The following is an 18,995-nucleotide window of genomic DNA, read 5'->3' as shown; positions in this document are numbered from 1 at the left end:
TATTGCTTTTGGTGTTTTAGTCATGAAGTCTTTGCTCATGCCTGTGTCCTGAATGGTATTGCCTAGGTTTTCTTATAGGGTTTTTATGGTTTGCGGTCTTACATTTAAGTCTTTCATCCATCTTGAGTTAATTTTTGTATAAGGTGTAAGGAAGGGGTCCAATTTCAGTTTTCTGCATATGGCTAGCCAGTTTTCCCAACACCATTTATTAAATAGGGAATCCTTTCCCTATTGCTTGTTTTTGTCAGATTTGTCAAAGATCAGATGGTTGTAGATGCCTGGCATTATTTCTGAGGCCTCTGTTCTGTTCCATTGGTCTATCTATCTGTTTTGGTACCAGTACCATGCTGTTTTGGTTACTGTAGCCTTATAGTATAGTTTGAAGTCAGGTAGCATGATGCCTCTAGCTTTGTTCTTTTTGCTTAGAATTGTCTTGGCTATAAGGGCTCTTTTTTGGTTCCATATGAAATTTAAAGTAGTTTTTTCTAATTCTGTGTAGAAAGTCAATGGTAGCTTGATGGGGATAGCAGTGAATCTGTAAATTATCTTGGGCAGTATGGCCATTTTCACGATACTGATTCTTCCTATCCAAGAGCATGGAATATTTTTTCATTTTTTTGTGTCCTCTCTTATTTCCTTGAGCAGTGGTTTGTAGTTCTCCTTGAAGAGGTCCTTCTCATCCCTGTAAGTTGTATTCCTAGGTATTTTATTATTTTTGTAGTAATTGTGAATGGAGGTCACTCATGATTTGGCTCTCTATTATTGGTGTATAGGAATGCTTGTGATTTTTGCACATTGATTTTGTATCCTGAGACTTTGTTCTAGTTTTTTTTATCAAGTATTTTGGATTTTCTACATAGATGACTTCTTTAAATTTCTTAGGCTTCTTTAAAGACTTTATCTTGGTGTTATGGAGTTTACTCTAATGGTGCTAGTTATGGGTTTCCTTTTAGCTATCCTGCTTTTATATGCATTGTGCTCACTGCATCTACGTATCTGAATATTTCATTCTTGTAAAATCAAGTATTATCTTTTCAAATGTTTCCTCTCATCATTTATCTCTTCTCATTTTATGAAACTCTGACTTGACTTATTTAAGATCTTCAACCTAACATTTCTATTAGCCTCACTTTCAGTTTTCTCATCTCTTTATTTCTATGCACTGCATTAAAAATATATATGTGTATATATATATATATATTTATTTAGTTCTTTGATTTTATTTATCAGAGTTTTGTAGTTTTCCTTATGTAGATATTGTACATATTTGGTCAGATTTTTACTTATTTAATTTTTTTAGGTACTACATTTTACATACATTTTCTGTTCTGCTATCTGCTCTGTCCTGTAACCTATCTTTGAAATTTAAATTTTAAAGAAAAAACAACACAAATGATCAAAATCTGGAATGAAAAGGGGGGTATCACTGTAGATCCTACAGAAATCAGATAATTAAGGTTATATTATGAATAATGTTTTGCCAGTAAATTCAATAACTTAGATAAAATGGCAAGTTCCTTGCAAACCAAAATACCAAAACATTGCCAAAAAACCATATGATCATCTTAATAGATACAGAAAAAGCCTTTGATAAAATCCAACATTGCTTTATGATAAAAACCCTCAACAAACTAGACATCAAAGAAGCATACCTCAAAATAATAAGAGCCAGCTGTGACAAACTCACAGCCAACATCATACTGAATGGGCAAAAGCTGGAAGCATTCCTCTTAAGAACTGATACAAGACAAGGATGCCCACTCTCACCACTTCTATTGAACATACTACTGGAAGTCCTACCTGGAGTAATCAAGTAAGAGAAAGAAATGAAAGGTATTCAAATAGGAAAAGAAGTCAAACTATTTCTCTTTGCTAACAATAACAATTCTACATCTAGAAAACTCTAAAGACTTCATGAAAAGTTTCCTGGAACTGATAAATAACTTCAGTGAAGTTTCAGGATACAGAATCAATATAAAATTCAGTATCATTTCTATACATCAGTAGTGTTCAAACTGAGAGCCAAATCAAGAACACAATCCTATTTACAATGGCCACAAAAAATAAATACCTAGGAATACATCTGCAAAGGAGATGAAAAAGCTCTACCAACAAGAAAAACTACAAAACACTGCTGAAAGAAATCATAGATGACACAAAAAACTGGAAAAATATTTTATGCTCATGAATTGGAAGAGTCAGTATTGTTAAAATGGCCATACTGCCCAAAGCAACACTATTTCAATCAAACTACAAATGTCACTTTTCACAGAATTAGAAAAAACTATTCTAAAATTTATATGGAGCTAAAAAAGGGCCCAAATAGCCAAAGCAATCCTAAGCAGCAGGAACAAAGCCAGCGACATCACACTACCTGACTTCAAACTATACTACAGTAACCCAAACAGCATGGTATTGGCACAGAAACAGAAACATAGACCAATGAAACAGAATAGGGAACCCAGGCATAAGGCTGCAAATCTACAGCCATCTGATCTTCAACAAAGTTGACAGTTGACAGAATTAAGCAATGGGGAAAGGAATCCCATTCAATAAACAATGCTGGGATAGCTGGTTAGCTAGATGCAGAAAAATGAAACTGGACCCTTACCTCTCAATATATACAAACATTAAGATGAATTAAAAATTTGAATATAAGACCTCAAACTATGAGAATCCAAGAAGTACACCTAGGAAACACCATTTTGGACATCAGCCTTGAGAAAGATTTATGACTAAGTCCTCAAAAGCAATTGCAATGAGAAACAATTGACAAGTGGGACCTAATTAAACTAAAGAGCTCTGTATGGCAAAAGAAGTTATCAACAGAGTAAACAGACAACCTGCAGAATGAGAACGCAAAATATTTGCAAACTATGCATCCAACAAAGGTCTAATATCCAGAATCTCTAGGAACATAAACAATTCAACAAACAAAAAACAACCCCATTAAAAAATGGGCAAAGGACATGAGCAAGCACTTTTTAAAAGATACGCAAGCAACCAACAAATGTGAAAAAAATGCTCAACATTGCTAATTATTGGAGAAATACAAATCAAAACCACAATGAGATACCATCTCACACCAGTCAGAATGGCTATTACTAAAGCAAAAAAAAAAAAAAAAAAAAAAAAAAAAAACAACAACAGATGCTAGCAAGGCTGCAGAGAGAAGGGAATTTGTATACTCTGTTGGTGGGAATGTAAATTAGTTCAGCCCCTGTGGAAAGCAGTTTGGAGATTTCTCAAAGAATTTAAAACAAAACTAGCATTCGACCCAGCAATCCCATTACTGGGTATATAATTCCAAAGAAAATAAATTGTTCTACCCAAATGACACATGCACTTATATGTTCATTGCAGCACTATTCACAACAGCAAAGACATGGAGTCAATCTAGATGCCCATCAATGGTGGAATGGATAAAGAAAATGTGGTACATATACACCATGGAATACTATATATCCATAAAAAGGAATGACATCATCTCCTTTGGATCAACATGAATGCAGCTGGAGGCCATTAACTTAAATGAATTAATGCAGGAACAGAAAACCAAATACCAAATATTCTCACTTATAAGTGGGGGACTCATGGACATAAAGATGGCAACAATAGACACTGGGTACTACTGGAGGTGGTAGAGGGTTGAAAAACTGTTGGGCACTATACTCACTACCTGGGCAACAGGATCATTCATATCCCACACTTCAGCATCACACAACATACTCATGTAACAAATCTGCACATGTACCCTCTGAATCTAAAATAAAAGTTGAAATTTAAAAAATTACCAAAACTAAGAGAAGAAATTTAAAATCTAAATAAACACAGATCTGTTAAAGAAATTTAATTCATATTCTAAAACTTCCCACAAAGAAAACTGTAGGCCACATTGTTTTACCAGTCAATTCTACCAAACATTAAGGAAGAAATAATGCTGATCCTTCACAAACCCCTTTAGGATATGAGGCAGGGGGAAAAACACTTCTCAATTCATTTGATGTGATCAGCATAACCCCATTACTTAAACCTGACAAATATATAATGAGAAAAGAACAATGTCCATTATGAATGTAAATGCAAATTTCCTTGAAAATATTATTAAATCCGGCAAAATATAAAGGATAATATGTCATTACCATGTGATGTTTAATTCATGAATGCAAGGTTGATTTAGCATTTGAAAATCAGTCAAGTTAATATACTACATTAGCAGTTAAAGAGGGAGAAAGCATACAGCACCTTAAAACGTGCAAAAATAACTTAAAATTACTAGTCCTTTATAATAAAGACTTGCAGTAAATTAATAATAGAAAGGAACTTTCTCAGTCTGATAAAATGGCATTGCTATTGTTTGAATGTGTTTTCCAAAGTTTATGTGTTATAATCCCCAGTGCAACAGAGTTGAGAGGTGGGACCCTTAAGAGGTGATTAGGTCATGACAGCTCTGCCCTCATGAATGGATTAATGCCATTATTGTGGGAGTGAGTTCTTTGTTAAAAGGATGAATTCATCCCACTTTCCCATGCTCTGTTGCATAGGCTTTGCCATTGCACCCTTCTGCCATGAGAGGATGCAAAAAGAAGGCCCTTGCAAGATACAACCCATTGATCTTGGACTTCTCAGCCACCAGAACCATGAGCCATGTAAATTTTGGTTTATTGTAAATTACCTAGTCTCAAGTATTCTGTTATAGTGGCACAAAATAGCTTAGGACAGGCATCTATAAAAAACCTACAGTCAGCATCATACTTAATGAAATATTAATCCCTCTTCCCTGTAATCTGGAAACGGGCAAGGACTTTCACTTTCACCACTTGTCTTTAACGTTGTTATGTAAATCTGAGCCATATTAATAAGGAAAGGAAAGAAAATAAAGGGTACATAAATTGGAAAGGAAAAAATAAAAACCAATTTTTTCACAGATAACATGATTATGTATTTTGAAAATCTAACAGTAGACTCTAAACTACAAGAGCTAATTAAGTGAATTCAGCCAGGTCACAGGATACAAGGTCAACATACAAAAATTAATTGGGTTATATATGCTTGCAATGACCAAGTTAAATTTAAATTTAAATTAACTAAAAATGGATGTTAAATATTTAAGGAATAACAAAAAAATCAAATATCTAGAAATAAATCTGACAAAAGATATCAAGACCTTTCTACTGAAAACTACAGAACATTGCTGAAGTAAATTAGTCTTGAAAAATGGAAAGACATGGTATCTTTATGGATCGAAAAACTTATTATTATTAAGATATCCATTATCTCTAAATCAATATGGAGATTAAATAAAATCCCTATCAAAATTCTAGCAGGTTAATTTGAAGAACTAGACAGATGATTCAAAACTTGATATGGAAAGGCAAAGGCTTTAGAGAGCCCAGAACAATTCTAAAAAGAGAACAAAATTGTAGGACTTACACTACTTGATTTTAAGATCCACTGTAAAGCTACTGTAATCAAGACAATATGGTATCACTGTCAACAGACAAATAAACCACTGGAACAGATTAGAGCGCCCCTCATGTATTTTGGTGGTTGATTTGTGATAAAGATGCAAGATCAATTTAGAGGGGGAAAGGAAAATCTTTTAATAAATTTTGCTATATCCACTGTATATTCATATAAAAAAGTGAATCTACAGCTGGGTGTGGTGGCTCATGCCTGTAATCCCAGCACTTTGGGAGGCTGAGGTGGGCGAATCACTTGAGGTCAGGAGTTCGAGACCAGCCAACATGGCGAAACCCCATCTCTACAAAAAATACAAAAATAACCCAGGTGTGGTGGTGTGTGCCTCTAGTCCCAGATACTTGGGAGGCTGAGACATGACAATTGCTTGAATCCAGGAGGTGGAGGTTGCAGTAAGTTGAGATTGCGCCACTGCACTCCTGCTTGGGCATCAGAGCAAGATCCTGTCTCTAATAAATAAATTAATAAATAAGAATCTAGACCTTTATCTCTCTGTGTAGATTAAAATTAATTTGAGAATATCTTTGTGAATTCAGGCTAGACAAATGTTTCTTGGACAGAATACAATATAAAAAATATAAACAATAAAATCAAAACAATTGATAAGTTAGGCTTTGTCAAAATAAACAATTTCTGTTTATCAAAAGATGCCATTAAGAAAATGAATATAAACAAGACACAGACTAGGAGACAATATTTACATAACATATATCTTTTTTTTTTGACCTTGGAGATTTCCATCACTTTTTTGTAAGCTTAGGAATGCATTAATTATCATGCTTGTCAATCTAGCACCTGGGTGTTTTGTGTAAAAGGTATTTCAGAACACTGGTGTTTTATTCTGCCAGAGTAGAAGTCAGTTCTTTGACTTTTCAGATTCTCTGAAAATATAACATTTTTCTGAGCAGCATTAGGTAGAAATATACTGTAGTATCATAGTGATTACCTTATTTCACACAAACAGAATTATATAACCAAATTCTCTATAGTTACCCCTTCAGAAGTAAAGCCTATACTTACTAGTTTCCCAGGGAGGAGTCATTATTGCAAAGGAGTAGATTAAACCTGTGGGGAAAAAATGTTGGCCTGGTGTATCTTTTTAGGCATCAGCCTTCCTGTAAGTGGAGCTGTGGCCAGGTGTATGTATACACATGTGTATGCATGTACATTTTCATGACTGCAGATGTAGACACGTGTATGCACAGATAATGTTTGCAGATAAGATGTATTTTCAGATAAGAATGGAGTAATATTTTAACTTGGGTTCATTGTAATGTTTGGATATAAGATATCTAAAAAAAAGATCAGTGTTTATTGGTAGAGCATGATTACTTGCAAAAGAATTTGACTATTTTATTTATGCTAGTGACAACCAGTGTTTTTCATAGGAATCCATTTCTAGTAATTACTGTTTGATAATATAAGGGTAATGTGAATTTCCTGCTTCCTGCACATAATGAGAATGTGAATTTAATGCCTTCTTTATAGCCTCGTTTCTCCACTCCATAGAGCAGGATAAGGAAGAGATACTCTGTAGTGGAGTTCAGGGGCTTTTCTGACCTCAGGTCCTATCCTTTCATCTGAGTACGTCCTCAGAGACAAGAGGCAGAAGAGAATACAGAAGGGGAAAAATAGGATGAAAAAGAATAACAAAAGCAGGGGAGGAAACACATAGGAAGAAAGAAGAGGAAGATACACTGAAAAGCTGTGGTGAAATGTTGCTGATGTAATCCTAAGGGCCTCAGGTGGCACAGGTCCCCTGGCTTCTATTCGCCTCTCTAGATCTATTTGTGGTCAGAAGAACCAGTACTTAGATGTATGACCTTGAACAGGTTCTTAAACATCCTTTGGCTTCATTTAAAAAGTGAGCTAGCATCATGTATTTTGTGGTTTTGTGAAAATTAAAGCAGATAGTGCTTACAAACTTCAGCAGAGCGTCTGGTACATCATAAACACAAAATAAGTGGTCATTAGTATGATGATCTCGGTACCACATCTTCCAGCTGCAAAGAAATGGTTTTGCTCCAGACAGTGCTTTTCAAACTATCCGTGTTGAAGAATTGCTTCTAAACATTACCAGTCTACTGTGTGTTTATACTTTTGTAAAATGAATTTGTTTATAAAATGAATTATCTGAAAACTGAAATGAAAAATATAAACAGATATAAAATACAGCCATCAATTGTTATTCTTATATTTGGTAGACATCAAATATCTGTAAAATTATTGTAGAAGTTACTAGTGCTTTTAATTTCTGAATTTATCTTATGGACTGGAAATAGTTTGCAGATAGGCATTGGTCCATGGTTCACACTTTGACCGATACTTCATACACTGCTCTGTGAAGAGCAGATCTACTGTTGCCTATAAATACATAAGGGTGGACTTTGCTAAGGCAAGGGACTTAGGAGTATTTAGAAGTCTATGCTGGGGTGGGGGTTATGGTCCAAGCTGGAAGCTTCCACCCTCATGCATGTCTCTGATGGCTCCAAACTCTGGAGAGTCTGCTTTGAAGGAAATCTTCACATAAAAGGTCCTATGTAAAAACGTCTTCTCCTGAAGGTGGTAGAGTTATTTAGAATCTATGAGGTGAACAGCTAGAGTTCAGAAGTTGTCTAACAGTTTACACATGTTCAGTAACATAGACTTTATCAAAAGATGCACTCTTCTCCTCTCTAAACCTCACCAGTATTCCTTCCCTTCCAGTGTTGATTTGTATTATCCTTGATGCAAATGTCTAATTTGAGTTAATATTTCAAGGTCACAAAGTAATAAGAGTTGTCAGCTGACAGTGCTTTGTACTTTAAGAGAGCAGCTCCTTAGAAATTTCAGAGTCCACTCTTATCTATTGAAGATCTACCATACTAGGCGCCATGACTGGTGCCTTGGTTCACATGGGCTTGCTGATGCAGCAGCTCAGTGAAGTTGCAGTTTTTATCAATGCCATTTATTAGGAAATTGAACTTCAGAAAGCTTCAATAACTTGCCTGTGGTCTGATTCAAAGGTAGGTGTAATGAGTCCAAATACAGTTTTTATTTTTTACAATACCACAGGTTTAATCATCTTTCATGGCATTTTGTCACTGTCATTGTATATGTATTGTTACAAATCCTCATGGAAAAGTGCATAGCCTACCACAGTCCTAGGCACTGGTGTCCATGACAGGCCAGCCATCTAGTAAGAAAATGCCTTTGCTTGTATGTCACCAGCTTTTGTTTCATTTATCTCTAATAGATAAGGATATTTTCAATAAGGTAATAATTAATTGCATTTTAATGAAGAACTTAGGTTAACTGTAAGACAGGCTAAAGAAGTTGGTGATTTATTAAATATCCTCGATTTAAGAAAGACTTCTAAGTAAGGGATGATAACAGTCAACTTAAATGATACTGAGACTACAGAGGGACGAAGTCTCAATTGCAGCAGAAAATATTTAAGCTGAATATAGTGAAAAATTTCCTGCCATGATGTTGCTTTACAGCTTTGGAATGGTCTTGAAAGTTCATATAGAGTGTCAAAGAATAGGTGTACAGCTTGTTTTCAGAAGGTCCTGGTTGAGAATTCTTAGATTGACTACATTACCAGTAGATATGATCTGAAGTGGTTGTGACTCATAGATGTAACCTCCAGAAGAAAGAATATGTACTTCTGAATGTTCTGATGCCTTTATCCATTCATGCAACAAATATTGCTTGAATTCCTTCTAGGCACCAGGCATTGTTCTGAGGATATGATGGTGAACATGGCAGAAGAGATCCTTTTCTTGTGTAGCTTATATTCTTGAGCAAAGACAAAAAACCAAATAGCCGAACAAGGTAGCTTTTAGGGACAGATGTTATTAATGAAATAAACAGGTTAATGTGGTAGAGTGCAGCAGGTAATGGGGCCATTAATTTTAATTTTGTGATCAGGAAAGTTCCCCCATCCCATGCCTGTAGTCAGGAAGAGAGACAGAGCAGATCTATGGAGGGTCTCATAGGCCACAATAAAGGGTTTGTATTTTAACTATGAGAAGCCAGAAGAAAGTCTTAAACAGAAGGATAGCATGATGTATTTTGAATTCACAAGTCACCCTGTTTTCCTGCTATGAAGGAAATAGGGGGATTGGGACAAAGATGGAAATGTGAAGTCAGTAAGGGAGGCTACTGCGCTATTGCAGCCAACTGAAGGCAAGAAGCATCCAGGCAGGAGACAGCAGTAGCCCGGACTAGGGTGACAGCAGTGGATTTGGAGAAAAGGGGTAAGACTGCCAGGAATTGCTTATGGATTGGGCTGAGGTTGGGATGAGAAAGGAAGAATGGAAAATGACCCCTAACTTGGGTGGTTTTATTTACTGAGGTGGGAGAGAATAGAGGAGGAGCAGTTTGGGGAGAAATCACTTGACCATGTTACATCTGAGATGCCTATTTGACATCCAAGTAGCTGATGCCAAGTTGACAGTTATATAACTGGGTTTCAAGCTCAGTGGTGAATTTGGGCTGGAGGCAAAAATTCGGTAGCTTTCAGCATAGAGATGATGTTGGAAGTCTCCATGGGCCTGTGCAACGTCACCTGGAGGGAGAATGTTTTAGAAGAGAGGACTTATGTCTGGGCCCTGGGGCACTCCAATGTCTAGAGGAGGAGTGAAGGAGATTGAGAAGAATCAAACAAAAGAGTGGGTGTCATGGAAGCCCAAGAGAAGAGGCCTCTCCTGGAAGGATAAGCTGAAGTCTAAAGATCCACTGAGCCCCAAACCCCTGTTGAGTCCACAGACCCTGGACCCACACAGCTTCAGGACTGACCTGGAATTGAGCTAACCTCAGTTGTTTTAGGTCAAGGCACAGGGTATGTGCCCCCTCCACTCCATTCTCTCCTGTTGTTCCCAAATCTGAGCTGCTTCTTGTCTGGTGGCTGCCTGTAGCGTGTGATGCACTTATTCATGATGTAAACAGTTGCCAGACAGCCTGTCTGTGCTGGGATTTCAGGCATAACCATGAACAAGAGCAATCTACACAGTTTCTGCCCTCGCAGAGCTTACAGCATCATAGGTTCACCAACGAGAAATGAGACAATTCCAAGAAATGGAAATAGTTGAGGTACAGCTGCTTCTAGTACAGACTGTGTGATATGGATAAGTCAAGTTGCTGTTCTAAGCCTGGATTTTCCTGCCTGAAAAATAGAACTAAGTCTGAGAGACTTTCTAAGATACCCTGAAGATGTGAATTAATGACTGTGTGAATCAAAACTCCTATACATCCCATCCCATTTTAATTGCATCCCTGGAAAGGACAGCAAGTGGAAAGGCCAGGCTAGTCCTTCTGTGTATTGAGTCACATTTGGTGCGTTAGCCCACACCGAGCCTCTAAACTTCCTTTCGCTCACTTCGAGTCTCTCCTCAGGAGCTCCCCCTGGTCCATTTTCCCTCATATTTTGGCTCTTCTTTCCCATCTCCACCATCCCATTTCTGTCAGCTTTGGGCCTTCTCCTTGGTTCCACTTGACCATCCCAAAGCATATAAAAGGACTTGTTTTAACAAGGAAGAACCTTTTGGTGATGAACCATGACATTTTGCCTTCCTGAGAGGAATCCTTGATGTTTAAATTATCTAGGGATGTTGAACAAAGGATTGTGGGAAATGCAAAACTTTTTACAAGGGGGAAAAATGCCCACACAGGGCGAAGTGTACAAAGCTTCAGCCTGGTAATAAACTCACAGCTTCTTCCTTGAACACAGCTGCACCTCTCCTCAGACACCTCCAAAGCTTTTGGGGAGGGAGCTGGTTGCTGTGCCTTCTCAGAGGGGTGTGAAATGTGTCTCTGAAAAGAACACAGCCATTTATTCTCTGTTAGGATGCTTCTTTCAGACTGTAATTAGAGTGCTGTGGGGGGTGTAGATGGAGGAGAAAGAAGAATATGAAATGCTCTTACTTCCCTGTGGCTCATTCTTCCTGCACCATGGGGCTTTGAACCCACTGAAATATTGTGACTGAAACATACACTATTATATGCAGAGACAGAGAGAAAGCAACATGTACACCTCTGAGTTCATGCCTTGATAGTATCTGTGTGCCACAATGAGGTGGTGCAGACTGGTGGAGAATTAAACAGAGTAGATCTGAATTCTGCTGTGTAACTCTTTGTCTTTCAACACTCCTGAAAGCCTGTATTTTTCCAAACTGCAAAACAGAGATGAAAGTGTGGTCTCCTAGTCCTTTTCTTAAAAGGTTTTAAGGGCCACCATGTGAGAACTCATAACTTTTCAATATTCATAGTACATGCTATTCTGTGATCATCCCACTTATGGGAGGGATTCGTGAAGCAGTTATAATGAAATAGTGTAGCATCCAAGAATATTTGTGGGTTTTTTGGTTTTGTTTTAAACTTTATTTGCAGCAATATCAACAACAATTTATTGGTGATGTTTTACTGAATAATCAGTTAACATCTTTCTAGCATGTGCCAGCAGAGGGGAAGGAGGGTGGCAGAGAAAGAGCATCTGGGATGGTTCTGTTTCATTCACAGCAGATAATCCTTGAAGCAGCTGGCACATATTGTGTGGATGACAGAGAATTTGGTGCTATTGAGCTTAATGATCTTTAATATAAACGTGTCAGGATATCCAGCTGACTTATATACACAGCTGAATTCCTGATCCTCCCTCTTCCCAAACCTGCTCCATTATCTTTTCCATCCCGGTTCATTTAACTCCATTCTTCTGGTTGCTGTAGCTTAAAACTTTGGGGTCATCTTGGATGCATGTCTCTCACACTCCTCGTCCACCAGCCAGCAAGCCCTCCTAGCTGTGTCTTCACAGTCTATCCAGAGCCCCACTGTTTCTCATGAGCTATACTCTAGCACTCTGGCCAAGGCCACCATCAACTGGATATAACCTGGAAGATCTCCCTGCTTCCACCCTTAATCCCCTTCAGTCTCTTCTCAACAGGACAACCAGAGACATTCTTTGCAAACTTAATTTGTGGGACTCCTCTGCTGCAACCCACCAATGGTTTCCCAATCACACCAAGTAAAACTCAAATCTTTATAGGGTCTCTATGGCCCTACGTGATGGCCCTCTACTTCCCCACTGCCTGCTACCACTTTGACCTTGTTTCCATGTATTCAGTCCACTCTAGTCACATTGGCCCTTTTCTGTTCTTCAAAAGCTCCTGCACGGTGCTTCTGCCCCACAGCTTTGCCCTGGTCATCACCTCTGCCTGGAATCCTCCTCCCCAGATGTCTGCATGGCTCGCCTCCTCACATCTCTCATATCATTCCTCAAGTCGCCTCAGTGAGGCCCTCCCTGGCCACTCAACCAAACATTCCAGCTCCCCGACACCCAATACTTACTATACTTCTCTGCTTTATTTTTCCCTGAGGAATTATCAGTTTATAACATTCTGTTTATTGTGCTTATTTATCTTGTTTACAGTTTTTCTCCTGCAGTATAATGTAAGCTCTGTTGAGGACAAAGATTTGCTTCCTTTTTTGAGAAGGGGGTCTTATTCTCTGGCCCAGGCTGGTCTTGAACTCTTGGCCTCAAGCCATCCTCCTTCCTCTGCCTCTCAAGTATCTGAGATTACAGGTGCATACCAGCATGCCCAATTATACTTGCTGCTATATCCTCATATTCTAAAACAGTACTTACCGTGTAGTAGGCACTCAATAAATTGTATTTTGGAGGTGGAATGAATATATAAAATAAAGGCCTTGATAATAGGTTATCTGTATTATGATACATTCTCAGAAATGTCAGTAATATAACAGCTACTTGGAGCACCTACTATACCTTGCACTTTCTATCATTTAATCCTCACAACAACCTTTTGAGATAGGTATGATCATTATTCCTAATTTTATGAATGAGGAAACTAAGATTTAGTTTAAGAACTTGCCCCAGATCACACCACGGTGGAGCTAGGATTCAAACCCAGGTCTGTACAACTTCAGAGCTTTTAATCATTATACTTTAACATTCTGGATTCCACCAACTTCAAGGTTAAAAACTGAAACAGGAAACATATTCCATTTCCTTCATTATCTCCCTTACATTAATTGTCATGCTTTTCTTCCCCTGTGTCTACTCAAACAAATAAATGAGATCTCAATATTGAGAAGAGAAAGAAAAAAGACAAGTCATTCCCTGAGCTCCTAAAAGAATAATCTTCTTTGAGTTCTCATAACTGAAATGTCATGAAGCTGTGGAATAGCACTGGCTTTGGAACATGATGCACCAGGTCTGCCGCCACCACCCTAATCCTTGGAAATGGCAAGTCATCTGACCTGTCTCTATGCCTTAGTTTCCCTGCTTATGGAAAGCCGGTCTTGGACAGGTGATCTGTCAGGTTCCCATCGCCTGATATCCTGGTCTGTGAGACTCCTGGTCTGTCTTCCATTGCCGTGGACATAAGGTGGTAGAGTAGGAGTGGGATATAGCACTTCATGTAATGCCATTTATTTGCCTTAACCACTTTAGGGAAGGATTTCTGCTCATAGGAGGAGCTTTCTGAAAGCTCCAGATTCTAAGGAAGAATGACCCCATATGATGTCGTTGAGCATTTGCATCACCCATCCTGCTTATTAGAGTCAATAATGGATAGGATTTAGAGGGCTAGCTTCTGTTTTTGCCTTTATTGACAACCTAAGTCTTCTTAAATCCTTTCTGGAACAAGCCAAGGGATAAAGCATAAATAACTTTAATACTGCTGAACTCTATGACCTTCAGTAAGGTGTTTACCTTCTCTGGGGCTGTGTTTGCTTCTCTGAAAAATGGGAGAAATGGTTCCCCAGGCTCGTAAGAACACTGAAAATATAGAAACATTGGAGAGGCTCACCCCAGCCCCAACCCATTTTCCAATGGCACTGAAATGAAACCACTTCTAACACAGAATTGCCAATCTTGCTTCCAATTTCTCTGTTAGTTTCAGAACATTTAGGGTTGAAGAGGTTTTTCTTGATGTCTAACCCAAATTCCCCCTTCCTAAAGCAAAGACTTTACAGGAACCTTGGCAAGGTTTCCCTATGGGTAGCAAAGCTCTCTGAAACATGAACTCTGAAGATTAATAGGAATATGACCATGTGGCCATTTGTGTGCTTGGCAGTGTGTGTACATATGCTGCTTGTGCCAGGATGAGTGTGTGTATCCACGCCAATATGTGTGATGAAGCATGCAAGTGTGTACAGGAGTGTGGATAAACAGATCTTTGAGTCACACAGGCCAGCCCATCCTGGCACTTTGTCTTCCTTTTGGTTGTCATGACAGCAGTGAGGGGCTGTGCATCAGTAAACAAAGCTCCCTGCATGGAGCCGGGAGGAGAGGTCTGGAGCGAGAGGCTAAAACATGAGTCAAGCAGTCCTCCAACTGAGGCTTTTTTACCCCAGCCGACCTACCAGAACATCTTCATCACTAGACAAGCATCGAGATACCAGTCCAGGTGCCCTGTGACTGACTCTGGGGTCACATAACATGGGCAGACATTTCAGGCTGGAGCTAGGCTTTCATCAACCTCACTTCTAATCCCTAAGAGTTAGCAACAGCATAATCAAGTCTATAAATGTGAATGACTGAAGACCCTCCTAGTATCAGCCTATGGGCTAAAACCAGTTACTTCATTAAGGCAGAAATTAGCCACTTTGTGATTTGTCTGTAGCAATGGCTCCTTATAGGTTCATACATTCATAAAATACTAATTTTAATAATAACCTAAAATGATTTCAAAGAAGCATTTGTCTTCTCTCTCCTCATCCCTCCAGGCACACATGATAAATGTTTTGGGCATTCTACCTTGTATGAGATTATGTAATTCTTCCACTTCATCTTATTGATTAATTATATAGAATTAGCTGTGTACGAATAGTTGAGTTTTACAATTTATATTTCTCATGTAAACTGCTGCAGAAAAAAAGCAGTCACAAATACAAATGTAGTAACCAGGATAAAAGAAGAAAACTGTGTTCAACCATGCAGTGCAAAGAGATCCACCTTGTTCTTAGTTTCCATGACTGAAATTTAGAAACCCAAACCTTGCATACATATGTAGCATCTAGAGTAGAGGCTCATCCATGCTTGACTCCAATTCACCTTACTTCCCTGTATGCAAGAGCCGTATGTGAGGGGACCTACAGATTATCCTCCCTCAGAGGAGCCAGGTTTGGGGCTGGAGGAGCAACCTAAAATTAAGGATAACAGAATTGGGTAAGGAGAAGTATCTGGAATGAAACACAACTTGGATTTGTGTCACCGTACAATCTCTTATGGGAATCTAGTCAGGACTCTCAGAGTCAACCAGATCTATCCCTGCCTCTGGTTATGAGCCTAGGGTTTATATGGGTCCTAATGTCAACTCTGACTGATGAGGAAATTGAGACAGCAAGGTGACTGTCCAGTTTGTAAGCAGCAGAGGATACCTAGATCCCCAGCTCTGAAAATAGAATGGTGGTGTTTCTGCTGCATCACATGGGGATTTATTTTTGTTCCCCTTGTTTGGAATTCTGAAATCTAGATGCATCCCTTCTTGATTTCTGTTGCATCTCTTGGTGTAGAAACCCTGGATAGAACAAAGGAAAAGGAGCCAATTACCTATCCTCTTACCTTAGGCCACAGGCTGTTGCCAAGGGTCCTTAGAGAATATGAACACTCTTCTTCTATAGGCCAGATTCCCCCTTTTACATTTCTATGCCTTGCTCCAAGGGAACTGGATAAATTAAGATATTCATAGTGCCCTGCTTTGAGCTGCCTTTCAGTGGGGGAATTCAGCAGTCATCTGGTAAACTAAATAATGGTAATATGCATAATCATCTGAATAACCCCAGGATCCTCTGTGAGGAGGACAGGGTACTCAGATCCTCAGAGGAGAGAGGGACCAGTTAAAGGAGTATGCTTTGTTTCCCAGGTCTGGCCACATATATACTCATGAGCCTGATGGACATGTTAAATCTAAGGTTTATGAAGCTGAATCTTATTTGCTCCTGTTCTCTCCAGAATGCAATATGTGTATGAATAAATGGACACAAAATCAAGCAGTATATCACTAGCTTGACTAACGCTATGAATTTTATTCTAGGTCTTTAATAACCCAACACAGAGCAATGGATTTTTATGCTACTGTCTCAATGAAAAGGATACTACCTTAAAGAAAAACAAAAACCCGTCTGTTTTTATATCCTTATTTTCCTCAACCTTGGGCTGAAATGAAATCCCTCTTGTAGATTTTAAATGTTGACTTCTAGATAGCAGGGAAGACAGCTAAGGCATTGTGGAAACAGCACATAACCTGGAAGAAGACATTAGTTTGAATTTTGTCTCTGCCTCTTGCTAATTGGATTATCTTGGGCAAGTAATCATTTTAGCCTTTGAAGTCATCAGGCTCATTGATCTTCAGTGGCAGCTTTTATTGAGCACCAGAGTACAGGACAGCAGAGGCAACACAGCATTGTGGTTAGAGTTCAAATCCCAGCAAGGTATTTCACCTCAATAAACCTTGGCTTCCCCATCTGTTAAATGGAAATTTTAATAGTATTAATACTTCATAGGATGGTTGTGAGGATGAAATGAGTTAATTGGTGTAAAAACCTTGATACAGGGCCAACACATCGTAATTGGTCAATATACGTTAATCACTATTGTTATCAAAAGGAGAAAGAGTAGCTGTGCCCTTCAGAGGGTTAAGGGTTTTCGTTGTAGCCAAAGAGGTGGAACATGGCATTTTGAAACCTAGTTTCTCACACGGCTAAGAACATACCTTTCAAAAGAGAGCAAGCAATCAGTTGGTCCTGACTGGAATGCAGCTAGTCTGGGAAGGCTTCCTTTGTGAGGCTGAATGAGGTGTGTTTCTGTGTAACATTGTAAGGAGGTCATATTTGCAGCCTGGGTCAGGAGAAAGAGTACATGGGCTTAATAGAGGTACTTGCCCAGATGCTCTCTCTCTGTTGCTTGATTCACCCTTTCCCTTAGTCATGGCCCTATCCAAACCCAGTGAATCTTATCCTTCTTGTCCACAGGGAATTTGCCAAAGAGAGAGAGAGAGTGGAGAACCGAAGGGCTTTCATGAAGCTGCGGCGCCAGCAGCAGATTGAGCGTGAGCTGAATGGCTACCGTGCCTGGATAGACAAAGCAGGTAGGCCTGGGGGGCTGCAGGAGGCTGGTGAGTGGGCTGCAGAGACATCAGGGCCGGCCCCTCACTCCCAATCCTCCCATTCAAGGAGCAGCCTAGACAAGACAAGAGAAACACTCTGGATGCCTGGTTGGCTCTTAAGGTTCCCTGCTCATCCGACTTTCTTCCTCTGGGGTCTAACTGTCCTATCAAACTGTCCTAACACCTTAAGGCAGGCATCTTAGCAAGGTGAACTGAGTAAAAGTAACATAACCCAATCCTGGAGCTGAGACTGGGCTGATGGCATTTTATAATACCGTTCCTGGTGGTCACAGCAATCCATTTATTCAGCAAATATTTATTGAGTGCCTATTTTGTGCCAGACCCTGTTCTAAGCACTTGGGATACAGCAGTGAGCCAAACAGTCAACCAGCTCACCAAAGCTCTTCTCTTGTAAAGCTCTCTAGTTGGGTAAGGCAACAATAAACAAAATAATAAATGAGTAACTTATAAGACAATGATAAGGTGGTAAGTATGATGAGAAAACTGATCAAGTTAGGGGTATGGGGTATAGAATGTGCCACAGTTTTAAATAGGAGGTCAGGGTGGGCCCATTGGTGTGTAGACTTGAAGAGATGAAGGAGTGAGCCAGAAGAAGTTCTGGGAGAGGAGTATTTCAGCACCAAGTACTTAACATGGGAGTGAGCCAGGGGTGCCCAAGGAGCAGAAGGGGGAAGGAATAGGGAGGAGGAACAGGAGACAGAGTGATGGCTGACATGGGGAAGTGGGCAGCAATCGTGTTTGACCTTATGGGGCATTGTAAGGACTGTGGGCTTCACTCTGAGTGACACAAGAACCACGGGAGGGTTTTGAGCAGAGGACTGACGTGCTCTGACTTTAGACCATAAAGGAGCGTGTGCTGGCTGCATTGAGAATAGACCATAGAAGGACAAGGCTGGAAGCAGAGGGACTAGTAGTGCCGCCGTCCAGGGAGGAGATAATGGTGAGAACAGGTGTTTTCCTAAGCCTTGAGCTGTCATCAGTTCTCACCCTGTGACTCAACGTTAGGAATAGTTCTCAGCTGCCTGTGAGAATAGGTCTAAACCTATCATGATTTCATTAACCCACAGAGCCACCAGATTCAAGTTTGGCTGTGGCTCAGATGCTTATGAAGGGCATCAATCACCCCCATACTTGTCAATAAAAAGGATGGGTTTGCTTTCTTTATTATTTTAAAGGTTGGTTTGCATTAGTATTATATATCTTCATTTTCTTCCAGAGGAACAAGTGATTTCTTAAATAAAAACTACACATATGACAGTATCTTTTCTCTATTCCTAATAGAAAACATAGGACAAAAGTGAGGTCACAGAGGAAAAATTTGGAGTATGATTTAGTGCTTAGTTGCTTGAGCCTTATTCTTCTGTAGGAGCTTTGGAATGACAC

At 39.3% G+C, this 18,995-nt stretch overlaps 1 protein-coding gene across 1 annotated transcript in view; it reads left to right on the top strand.

Moving 5' to 3' along the window:
• LOC100456069 (voltage-dependent R-type calcium channel subunit alpha-1E) overlaps positions 1 to 18,995 on the top strand; it is a 338,487-nt gene that overhangs the window by 227,162 nt on the left and 92,330 nt on the right. The window contains exon 8 of the mRNA XM_054524611.2: positions 17,458 to 17,573. Within this exon, the coding sequence (XP_054380586.1) occupies positions 17,458 to 17,573 (116 nt within the window). The remainder of the gene's footprint in view (positions 1 to 17,457; positions 17,574 to 18,995) is intronic.

Source organism: Pongo abelii, chromosome 1 (genome assembly GCF_028885655.2).
Source record: "Pongo abelii isolate AG06213 chromosome 1, NHGRI_mPonAbe1-v2.0_pri, whole genome shotgun sequence".
In the NCBI taxonomy this organism is placed as follows: domain Eukaryota; kingdom Metazoa; phylum Chordata; class Mammalia; order Primates; family Hominidae; genus Pongo; species Pongo abelii.
The sequence above is the reverse complement of the archived record's forward strand: the minus strand, read 5'-3'. Positions and strand labels throughout refer to the sequence as shown.